Genomic DNA, 12,004 nt, shown 5'->3' on the forward strand with positions numbered 1-12,004 from the left:
GAAATGAGTGAAGGAGAAGGGACAAGTTATTTTGCAATAGAATTTCAGTGGGGAAAAAAAATCAACATTAGGTAAATGGGTTTGCAGGGGGGGAAATGTCAGATGAGTGCTAAATTCCTGCAAGAGGAAGCAGTATTGCATTGTCTCAAAGTACCTCCCTCCAGGGGCTAGAGAGATGGCTCAGTGGTTAAGACTCTTCCGGAGGACCTGGGTTCAATTCCCAGCACCCACATGGCAGCTCATAACTGTCTGTAGTTGCCGTTCTGAGGGGATCTGACACCCTCATATAGACATGTAGGCGGGCAAAACACCAATGCATATAAAATAAAAATGAGTAAATCATTTAAAAAAAAGTACCTCCCTCCAGATCTTTATCCACTTCAGAGAAAATAAAGTACTGTTTAGTGGAGGCACTTGGCAGACAGAACTTAACTGACACAGGACCTCATTAGTAACACTGCCTGTTACTACCAGACTCTTGGGCTGGCCTGCACCAAGAAGGATGCCATCAGCCTTGTAACTTGTTGACAAGATGCTGTTTATTCCAGTCACAGGGAAACTAGTCACCTAAGTCACAGAGTGCCCTGGCATTCTGTAAACAGACCCATTGGCACTCTGCTACAGTGTTAGAATCATGAAGGATGAGGAGAGGCTGAAACTAACAGGTTGGAAGGTTAAAGAGAAACTAGCCAATGTCGTGTAGGATCCTAGACAGGATTCTGAACGGAGAAAAGAAAGCCCTACTTAAAGGTTGCCTGCGGTCTGGAAATCATCTGTAGTGAATAATCATTGTGCTGATGTTAATTCCTGTTTGGGATTTTGTGATCCCAGAAGATACTGGGAGGAGGAAGTTGTGGAGAGAGATAGAAGGGATATAGTCTTGGTACTGTTTTTATAACAGGTGGAAAAGTAGTCTAAAATAATAAGTTACCAGATTGGAGCTGGTTAGTGTAGCTCAGTAGTAGAGTGCTTGCCTAGTATATGTGAAATTTTGGGTTTGACTCTTATCTCTGCTAAGACAACAACAAAAAATGTTGAAGATTAAAGATATGTTAAGGCCTAAGTGGAAAGAAACACTCGCTGCTCTTCCAGAGGACCTAGGTTCAGTTCCTGGTACCTACATAGGAGCTCAAAAATTCCAGTTGGGAGGGATCTAATGTCCTCTTCTGCCTTGTGGGTGTCAGGTACACATGCAGGCAAACACACAAATAAAATAAAAATAGACCTTTTTAAAGCATATTTTAAATATTCAGGAAAGCATGCTGACCATTTTATTTTCATGTGTCCACGTCAGTGTTCGGAAGGGGCTCTTGGACTATCGGGAAGAAAACATCACGATAGACCGCGCCTGTAGACAAGAAACATTTGCTTATGAAATGGTAAGTCTCACCTTTCCAGACCTCTGCTATGAAACAGTAAGCTGAGAGCTAGTTGGAGAGCATCACCCATGGCTCTGAAAGGGCCACACTTTGACTCCAGCTCTCTGGCTGATTTCTGCTTTTAGTTTGTCCTTATGTTGGTATCCGACCAAATTTGTGCCTGTTTACCACTCTGTTCCTGGGACAGTTTTGTTCTGTTCCTGAGTTTACTCTTGTGGGAAGGGAGCAGATTTTAGAACTTGCTATGTAGATGAGGCTAACTTTGAACTCTGAGGGATTCACCTGCCTCTATCTTCTGAGTGCCAGGATTAAAGGTGTGTACCACCAGCTTTTAAAACCATATTTTTAATCATTGCTTCATGCATGAAACTAAAACAGAGGGAGTGGCACTATTAGGTGTGGCCTTGTTGGAGGAAGTGTGCCACTGTGGAGGCGGGCTTTGAGGTCTGTATATGCTCAAGGCATACCCACTAAGACAGACCACTTCCTGCTGCCTACAAGATGTAGGACTCTCACCTACTTATGTAGCACCATGTCTGCCTGCACATCGTCATGTCCCACCATGATGATAATGGACTGAACCTCTGGCCTGTAAGCGAGCCACCTCAATTAAGTGTTTTCTTTATAAGAGTTGCCGTGATCGTGGTGTCTCCTCACAGCAGTAGAAACCCTACCTAAGATACGGTGTTGAAGAACAGGAGCTGGTAGACACATGCCACTCTGGGGACTTGAGTGCATAAGGACAGAGCTTGTCTTCCACCTCTTCCAGCTGTGGTAGAATTACACAACAACATGCCGTGTGGGCTGGGCATGGGTGTGCTTGTCTATAATCTCAGCACTCCGGAGACAGACAGGGAGGGTCCCTGCAAGTTCCACTCCAGCACTGTTTCCATAGCAAGGCCTTGGGAGGGTAGGACATGGGGGTGGATACACTCAAAATAGATTGTACATTAACAGCTTGGTTGAAAATACCCTAACGAGGGCTGGAGAGATGGCTCAACAGTTATCTGTTGAGGTCCTGAGTTCAATTTCCAGCAACAACATGGCGGCTCACAACCATCTATAATGAATGAGATCTGGTGCCTCTTCTGGCCTGAAGGCATACATAATAAATAAATCTTATAAAAAAGAAAGAAAGAAAGAAAGAAAGAAAGAAAGAAAGAAAGAAAGAAAGAAGGAAGGAAGGAAGGAAGGAAGGAAGGAAGGAAGGAAGGAAGGAAGGAAGGAAGGAAGGAAGGAAGGAAGGAAGGAAGGAAAGAAAGAAAGAAGGAAGGAAAGAAGGAAGGAAAGAAGGAAGGAAAGAAGGAAGGAAAGAAGGAAGGAAAGAAGGAAGGAAAGAAGGAAGGAAAGAAGGAAGGAAAGAAGGAAGGAAAGAAGGAAGGAAAGAAGGAAGGAAAGAAGGAAGGAAAGAAAGAAGGAAAGAAAGAAGGAAAGAAAGAAAGAAAGAAAGAAAGAAAGAAAGAAAGAAAGAAAGAAAGAAAGAAGGAAAGAAAGAAGGAAAGAAAGAAGGAAAGAAAGAAAGAAAATACCCTAATGAAACCCAGGATCATATACAGTAAATATACACAAATGAGAATTAAAAATGTTAGAAATGAATAAAATTAAACCATTTTTGTCTCTTTCAAGGGTTCAGTACAGTGACATTGGGGCTGACAAGATGCACTGTTGTGCCTGCCACCAAGCTTAACAATTTATTTGATCCCCAGAACCCACTTGATAGAGAAAATGAGCTGACGATCCATTCTCTCATGGTGGCATGTTCTTGTCACAAACACACACACAAATAAAATGTAATAAAAATTTTGGGTTAGAGAGATGGCTCAGCACTTAAAAGTACTGACTGTTTTTCTAGAAGATCCAGGTTTGATTCCCAGCCCCTACAAGGAGGCTAACAGTGGTTTATAACTCCAGTTCCAGGGGGGACAGATGCCCCCTTCAGTGGCCTCTGTAGGCACTACATGTACATGGTACAAAGACATACATACAGACAAAACACCCATACACAGAAAAATAAGAGAAATTTAATGTAATAAAAAAAATTTTTTTAAGAGTGACTTTGAAGCTAAGCATGGTAATATTCACCTTTAAATTCCAGCCTTCAAGAGGTAAAGATGGAGCCAGGCGTGGTGGCGCACGACTTAGTCCAAGCATTCAGGAGGCAGAGACAGGCGGATCTCTGAGTTCGAGGCCAGCCTGGTCTACAAAGCGAGTTTCAGGACAGCCAGGAAAGTTAGACAGAGAAGCCCTGTCTCAAATAAACAAACAAACAAACAAAAAGGCAAAGATGAGTTTGAGGCCAAGCCTCATCTCTGTAGCGAGTTCTAGGCTAACCAGGACCACACAGTGAGACCCTGTCTCAAGGAAAAAAAAAAGACTGGCTGGATGTGGTGACTTACACCTTTAATCCCAGCACTTGGGAGAGAGAGGCAGGTGGATCTTTCTTTGTGAGTTCAAGGCCAGCTGTGTCTACAGAGGAGTTCCAGGACAGCCAGGACTGTTACACAGATAACCCTGTCTCAAAAAGCCTAAAAAAGGAGGGGGGCCGGGAGTTACATTCACTATGATGTTTATTAATCATCATTTCCAGAACCAAACAGAAATTCTGTACCCAGTAAGAAATGACTTAGGGGGCTGGAGAGATGGCTCAGAGGTTAAGAGCACTGGCTGCTCTTCAGAGTTCCTGAGTTAAATTCCCAGCAACTACACAGTGGCTCAGAACCATCTCTAGTGGGATCTGTTGCCCTCTTCTGGCATAAAGGTGTACATGCAGATAAAACACTCATACATAAAATAAATAAATCTTTTTAAAAAGAAAAATGACTTAGTCTCCTTTCATTGGTAACCCTGGTCTATATGAAATTGCTTTTCTATGTACCTTATGCACGTAAGTGGAATTACACATTTTTTTTTCTTTCTTTTTTTGAGACAGGGTTTCTCCATATAGTTTTGGTGCCTGTCCTGAATCTCACTCTGTAGACCAGGCTGGCCTTGAACTCACAGAGATCCGCCTGGCTCTGCCTCCTGAGTGCTGGCATTAAAGGCGTGCGCCACCACCCAGTTTTTTGCTTTTGTGTTTTTTTCCTTTTTGTATGGTTAGTTTAGCATAAAGTTTAAAGTTTCATCCGTATTGTAGCATGTTAGAACTTCACTCCTTCCTGTGGCCAAATGAAACCTTTTGTTACATGGATATGCCACAGTTGATTTGATGATAGCTGTTAGCTTTTAAGTTGTTCGCACCTTTTGGTTCTTGTGAATTCTTGTTACTGTGAATACTGGCTTACAAATGTTTGGGTTCTATTTTCAGTTCTTTTTGTGATACACCTGGGGTGGAATTGCTAGGCACTGTGATGACTGCTTAAAATTTTATGGGCATGTGATGATTCTGTATTAATTCTGTTATCTTCCATAAAAAGCTGCATTGTGTATTCCCACTAATAATTCCTGAAGCTTCAGTTTCTTCTTCAGATCCTTTTTAATTCATATATTCTGTTTGTTTAGAATAACCACCCCAGTATAGACATTTATCTTATTTTATAATTTTGATTTATTCATTCTTTCCTAATAGTTAATGATGCTAAGCATGTTTGTTTGTTTGTTTTTTGTTTTTTGTTTTTTTTTTGGTTTTTCGAGACAGGGTTTCTCTGTGTGGCTTTGCTCCTTTCCTGGAACTCGCTCTGTAGACCAGGCTGGCCTTGAACTCACAAAGATCCACCTGCCTCTGCCTCTGGGATTAAAGGCGTGCACTGCCACCGCCCGGCTGCATTTTTTAAATTATTGGTGACATCTGTTATTATTCTTTACTAATTAGAGTATTACTGCCTTGTTACTGGGCGTTCAGAATGCTAGAGCTTTACCATATTTATGATTTGAGAATATTTTCTCTCATTCTGTGGATTGTCTTTTCCACTGTTTTGATGTCAGGTTTTAAGATTTGATGAGATCAAGAATATCCATTTTTCTTTTCCATTGTTCTCTGACTTTGACATATTTAAGAAATATTACCTAACTCAGTACCATGAAGATTGTTCTCTTTGTTTTCTCTGTGAAGTGTTAGAGTTTTAGCTTATAGGCTAGATCTTTGATTCATTTTGATGTTTTGTTTGTTTGTCTTTTAATTAAAAAATTTTTTATTTTGTATGTTTGGGTTTCTTGCCTGCATGTAGGTTTGTACAGCACCTGTGTGCCTGGTGCCCATGAAGGCCAGAGAGGGTGCCAGATCCCCTGGAACTGGAGTTAAAGATGGTTGTGAACCCTATGTAGATATTGGGAACCAAACCCAGGTCCTCTTTAAAAAGTAAATACCATCTTTCCAGCCCTATTTTGAGTTAATTTTAATATGTGATGTAAAATGAGGATTACCTTCATTCTTTTGGACATAGCAGTACACTACCAGCCCACAGACTGCAGCCAGGTGGGGTACAAGGCACCCCAAAAGCATAGTTTTGAAATTATATATATGTATGTGTGTGTGGTTTTTGTTTTTGTTTTATTGAGACCTCAGGGTCTTACTGTGTAGCTCTGGCTAGCCTGGAACTTGCTATGTAGAGCAGGCTGGCCTTGAACTGAGAGATCTGCCCACCTCTGCCTCTTTGGTACTGGGATCAAAGGTGTGTGCCGCCCCAAAATAATATAATATTGTAAGTGCTATACAGAAGCTATTCAAGGTTTCTCTAGCACTGACTGATGCAAAGCAGACAAGAAGACACTTTAGAAACAGCAGCTTCAGAAAAGGGTGGCAAGGTGAGTTTGATGTGGCTGATTCAGTGGGATAAATCCCTCCCTCCCTCCCTCCCTCCCTCCCTCCCTCCCACTCCTTTCTTAATTTCTTTCTAGGAAGCAGGAAACACTAAGTGGTCGGTCTCTCAGCATGAAGGGCCACGTGGTCCTTTTGTGAGCAGTGAGGAAGTGAATAGAGGTAGATAGATTTGGTCTAGGCCGAGTGCTAGCCTGCAGTGCACAAGGCCATGCATGGTCCAGATCCCCGGTGCTAAGGCATGGAGTATCTCACTAGAATACCATCTTCATTTGGTCACATATGATGAAAAAAATAAAAAATAAAGTTGCCCAAAGATACCTAAAGCCAGACCCTTTAACACAGAATGGGCTTTCTTTTTGGCACTTTGAAGGTCCCGATTTCTGCTTAGCCAGTGTTTGTATGCAGCCCTGAGCTTGTCAGCCTTCGCAGACAGTGTCTTCACCCTCTGGGCTACTCGACAGCCCTCTGCTTTATTCTGATGTTAGTAATTCAGTCCTTTTAACGAACTGACTTGGTGGGAGTGGTGGTTGAGAGTTGAAAGCCCGTCTTGACTCTTCCTAAGGATCTGAGTTTGGTTCCCAGCACCCACGTTGGAGGATCACAACCTTCCAGGGACTGGCACCTCACAGACACACTCACACTCAGAAGTATTGCTTTGGTTAGTTTTCTGTTTTCTAGTTTGTTTTCTCCACCTTGTATTAGTTCCCCTAATTCTGGAATTGGTTTGTTCTCTCTTTTCAGTTCCTTACCACAGTTAACTGTCTAAGGTGGCTTTCCGTTAGCTGTTTCTCTGAAGTGTATTCAGTACCTGCTTTCGCTGTCTCACAGTGCTTCCTAACTCCCCCCGTATACTTTTCCCTGTGGTTGTTTGACAAGTGGGTTGTTTTGTTTTGTGTCGTTTTAATTTTGATCATTTGTACATGTGTGTGCCTGAGTGTGGATTTATAAACATGAGTGCAGTGCCTATGGAGGCCAGAAGAGGGCATTGGATCCCCTGAAGCTAGATTCATAGGAGGCTCAAGCAGCCATCCACTGCAATTGTGAGCTGCCCTCGGTGGGTGCTGAACCCACACTCAGGTCCTCTGCAAGAGCAGTACATACGCTGACTTCTGAGCCACCTCTTCGGCCCATTGGTTTGTTTTTGAGAAGGGTCTTTCTGTCTAGCTCAGGCTGGCTTCAGAGTTTAAAATCTTCCTGCTCCAGTCCTTCCTGTCCCTACATTGATGGGGTAACAGGCATACAGCACTGTGCATGCTGTATTGTTGTGTTTCTAAGATTCTCAAGCATTGGGAATTTTCAGTTTTCCTTGTTACTGGTTTCTAGTTTTAGTGAACTGTGATCAGAACTACTTTGTATGATTTTAGTTCCTTTAGGTCTCGTTGGTGGGCTGTCCTACAGAGTGGGTCATGTGCACTTGAGAAGGCTACTGTTGGCTGGAGGGGTCTGCTTTTTTATGTTAGTCTTTGTTTTTAGTGTTCAGTTCTTCCACTGCCTATTGAGTTCATTATTGTAAGAAAAATATCAAAATCCAGAATTGTGTCTTTTTAACCTCTTGCGTTTTTTGTATGTATTTTAGGATCCCTTTGCTCTCTGTGTATTTGTAATTGTGTGTCTCACTGCTGTATGGTACCTTGTCTCATAATCTTCCTTAAACTCGGTTTTGTCTGACAGTAAACAGCCTCCAACAGTTTTCTTCTGTTATGATTTGTATGGAATATCCTTTACCTGTTTACTTTCAACATGTGTCTGTCTTAGTCCTGTAGACAACATCCAGCTGAATAAAGTTGTTGTAATTCAGCCTGTCAGCCTGCCCTTTCAGGCTGGAGAATGGAGAATGTCATCTATTTACAGCTACACTAGTTCCTGGGAAGAAAGAGCTTCTATCATTGAGCTCTTGGGGCATCTTTTGTCCTCTGGTCTTCCATTACTTCCTTCCTTTAGATACTGGTTTTTGTTGTGCATCAGTTTAGTTCCCACCTCCTTCCTGTTCCGCATGTACCGAGAGTGTCTTCCTAGTGGTTATCTTGTGTGTGGCTTTAGTCTGAAGAGGGGCTGCTCCTGCTGCTCCTGCTGCTGCTGCTGCTCCTGCTGCTCCTGCTCCTCCCCCTCCTGCTCCTAATGCTTCCCCAGCTGCTCTGTGTCCCAGCGTGTTCCGTCTTTCCTTCATCCTTAATGGACAGCTTTGCTAGACGGAGAATCCCGGGTAACTGTCTTCTTTTGTGGTTTGAAGTGTGCCATCTGACTTGTTTCTTGTCTTGTTTTCTGTTGAGAAATCTGTTAAATCAGTTGGGGAACCTGATTTCCTGCAGTTAATTGGTTCCTATTAGTTCATTGACCATATTATTACAGCTGACTTGGCATCTTATTTTATTGCTTTTATTCAATAGGCTTTTATTTATAAGTGAGTCTAGACTTTGCTTTTAGGAATAATTAATTAACATAATAAAACTTTTTGCTGTTGGGCGGGCTGTACATGTACATACACCTGCCACAGTATGTATGTGGTCGGAGGACAACTTACAGGACTCAGTTCTCTTCCCTGTATGGGTTCCACACAGGCTTGGCAGCAAGCTCTTTACCTGCTAAGTCATCTGCCAGTCCTCATTAATTAACTTTTATTTTTCTTCAAGGCACTAGCTCTGGCTGTCCTGGAAGTCACTTTGTAGATCAGGCTAGCCAGAGAGATATCTGTCTGCCTCTGCCTCTGCCTCCTGAGTGCTGGGTTTAAAGGCATGCACCACTATTACCTGGCTTCCTAATTAACTTCAGTAATTTCAGTGATCGAGTTTCCTTGAGGTCAGTTCATATAAAATTCTTACTTTCCTGCACATGAGCCATATTTTCCTGTTCCATGTGTAAGTTTTTGTTGAAAACTGGACATTGGTTGTTATGCTTCTTACTCTGCCAAGCTGTTTTGCTGTGTACATATTAATTGTATATGGCTGTTGACAGTTCTATTCTATTACCTGTGTTCAGTCAGTGACCTAAACGTCTGGCTTCAAAAATTAAAGTTTTTAAAACCCTGTTAAGAAAAGTTATGTAAATATTCCAGTAGGTGGGTCTATCAGGTACTGCTTACAGGGCCAGTCAAGGAAAGCACCACCAGATGAATCAAAACACAAGCCCACATTTTAATGACAGGGTCTCTGCTTGTCTGCCCTGGCACCAGCCTGCTGTTTTGGGAACTCAGCTGCTGTCTCGCATCTGCAGTGGGATGGAGGGAATGGGGAGAAGTATTGGTTTGCACATACTGCTTATTTGCAGAATATAGTCAGCTTCTCCCTTCTCCAGACACTCTCCTGCCTGTGGGAATAGCCAGTCAGTTTCCAGACTTCCAAAGAAATTGATTTCATTTTATCTTCTCAGCGTGGTGGCTGCTTTAGTTGAAAAAACTTGCTATTCTGCATGATGTCACTCCCATGCTTTAAATAACAAAAACATTTGTTAGTTTATGTGTATGTGTCTATACTTAATGTATGAATGTACACCACATGCAGAGGGCAGAAGAAGAGGGCATCAGATCCCCTGGAACTGGAGTTACAGGTGGCCGTAAACTGCCACCAGGTGCATGCTGGGACCTCGGCAAAAGCACTAAGTGCTCTTAGTCTTCAAGCTCTCCTCTAGCCCTGACTCCCACTAATTTTTAAAACATCTTGGATTTTCACTTAACTGTTTCATTTTAGTGGCCCTTGTAACTATTAAGCACATAGAAAAGAATGTTATGTTAAAGATTATATGTATTTGCAACCTGGAGTAGATTGCTGAACCTCCAAGCTCTTTCTGTTAAAACTGATTTTTATAAACATATTAAAGGCTATAAACAAGGAATAGTGATGAGAAATACCATTCAGAACAATATTAGCTAATATTTCTGTTTATCATTGGTTGCTAAGCATATAACACCAGATGCCTTATTACATGTTTTATGTACACATTCCCCAAAACAAGTCTGTAAAAAGTATTTTCTGTTATTACACGAGGTGAAGCTGAGCTGAGGAATGGAGACTAGAACTGGACATCAAACCCAAGGTTGACCAGAACCTCCCTGGGGGCTCTGTGCTGCATTGTCTCTTAGCTGAGCTGAGTTACAGTGGCTGATTCCAAGGTCTTGTTTTCTTTCTTCAGGAATCTCATGCACTTGGGAAAAAACCTGAAAATCCAGAAGACATGATTAAAGAAGGGGAGCTTATCCTATCTGTGAACATCTTGTACCCTGTTATATTTAACAAGGTCAGTAGTGAAAGCTGGTTTTCATGGCTAAGTAACTCTGAGTAGTAGGGGCAGAACCTAGAACCTCAAGCATACTAGGCAAGCACTTTACCCTAGGGACACCACCAGTCCCTAAAAGTAACTTTGAACTAAGTGTTTCATTATTTGAGTCCTCCTCAAGTTTCAAAATAAATGTTAGCATATACAGTCTGACATCTTAATTTTAGGACTCACAGGATGTATTTGTGAGCTCTTTGTTTTAATAAGAAATGTTCCGGGGCCTGGGGAGATGGCTCAGAGGTTAAGAACACTGACTGTTCTTCCAGAGGACCTGGGTTCAATTCCCAGCACCCATGTGGTGGCTCACAACCATCTGTAATGAGATCTGGCTCCCTCTTCTGGCCCGCAGGGATACATGCAAGTATACATAACAAATAAATCTTTAAAAAAAAAAAAAAGAAAGAAATGTTCCAACAAATTTCAAAAGTTAAATTTACATTTTTTCCTTATTTCTTTTTTCTTTTTTTCTTTTTTCTTTTTTTGGTTTTTCGAGACAGGGTTTCTCTGTGTAGCTTTGGAGCCTGTCCTGGAGCTCACTTTGTAGACCAGGCTGGCCTTGAACTCACAGAGATCCACCTGGCTCTGCCTCCCTAGTGCTGAGATTAAAGGCGTGTGCCGCCGCCCCCTTACATCTTTTAACGAATGATTAGACTTATAAAACTGAAGTGTGTAACTGATTTTGCAGTAGAAGCAACTGAAAGTATGTATATACCTCCAGAGTGATTCTAATTTGCTGATAGAGGAACAGAGTGGACTTTGTTCAGAATCCTTGGAAAGTTCCTCATTGATGAAAATGCATCAAATAAACAAGTTAGGGATACCCAGTGTACTGTAGTTTCTTTCCGCTGCTGTGAGGAAACACAACCACCAGCAGTTACAGAAGGAAGGGCTTGGTTGGGGCTTCTGGTTCCAGAGGGTTAGAGTCTAAATGGTGAAGAGAGGCAGCAGGCAGCAGACATGGCCACTGGCGCTGGCAGCTGAGAGCTCACATCTCACACCACAGACAGGAAGCAGAGAGCACACTTACAATGGTGCAAATCTTTAAGCTTTCAAACCCAGGCTCGGGCTAGAGTGAGGCTCAGCAACTGCCACTCTTGCAGAGGACCAGAGTTGTGTTCCCAGCACACATCAGGTGGCTCACAGCCGCCTGTCACTCCAGCTCTAAAGAACCCAACACTCTTAGCCTCCTCACACAAGTGCACTCCTATGCACATATTCACACACGGAAACACAAGCATACACAGGATTAAAAGTAAAAATGGGCCGGGCTCATTAAAGGGTGGCGCACGCCTTTAATCCCAGCACTCCGGAGGCAGAGGCAGGCGGATCTTGGTGAGTTCAAGGCCAGCCTGGGCTATAGCGTGAGTTCCAGGAAAGGCGCAAAGCTACACAGAGAAACCGTCTCGAAGAAAAAAAAAAAAGTAAAAATGAATTTAAAAAATAAATCCTCAGTGACACATTTCCTCCCACAAAGCCACACTTCCTAAGGCTCCCTTAACAGGACCAGCAACTGGGACCACTTTTTCAAATGTCAGAGACTATGGGGATATTTCTTTTTTTTTTTTTTTTTTTTTTTTTTTTTTTTTTTTGGTTTTTCGAG

General features: G+C 42.3%; 1 protein-coding gene across 3 annotated transcripts in view; it reads left to right on the plus strand.

Moving 5' to 3' along the window:
* Snapc3 (small nuclear RNA activating complex polypeptide 3) overlaps positions 1-12,004 on the plus strand; it is a 66,008-nt gene that overhangs the window by 7,155 nt on the left and 46,849 nt on the right. For all 3 annotated transcript variants that reach the window (XM_076564447.1, XM_076564446.1, XM_006975989.4), the window contains exons 3-4: positions 1,295-1,379; positions 10,261-10,365. In XM_076564447.1, coding sequence (XP_076420562.1) covers positions 1,295-1,379; positions 10,261-10,365 — 190 coding nt within the window. The remainder of the gene's footprint in view (positions 1-1,294; positions 1,380-10,260; positions 10,366-12,004) is intronic.

This window comes from Peromyscus maniculatus, chromosome 2 (genome assembly GCF_049852395.1).
Source record: "Peromyscus maniculatus bairdii isolate BWxNUB_F1_BW_parent chromosome 2, HU_Pman_BW_mat_3.1, whole genome shotgun sequence".
NCBI classification, from domain to species: Eukaryota; Metazoa; Chordata; class Mammalia; order Rodentia; family Cricetidae; genus Peromyscus; species Peromyscus maniculatus.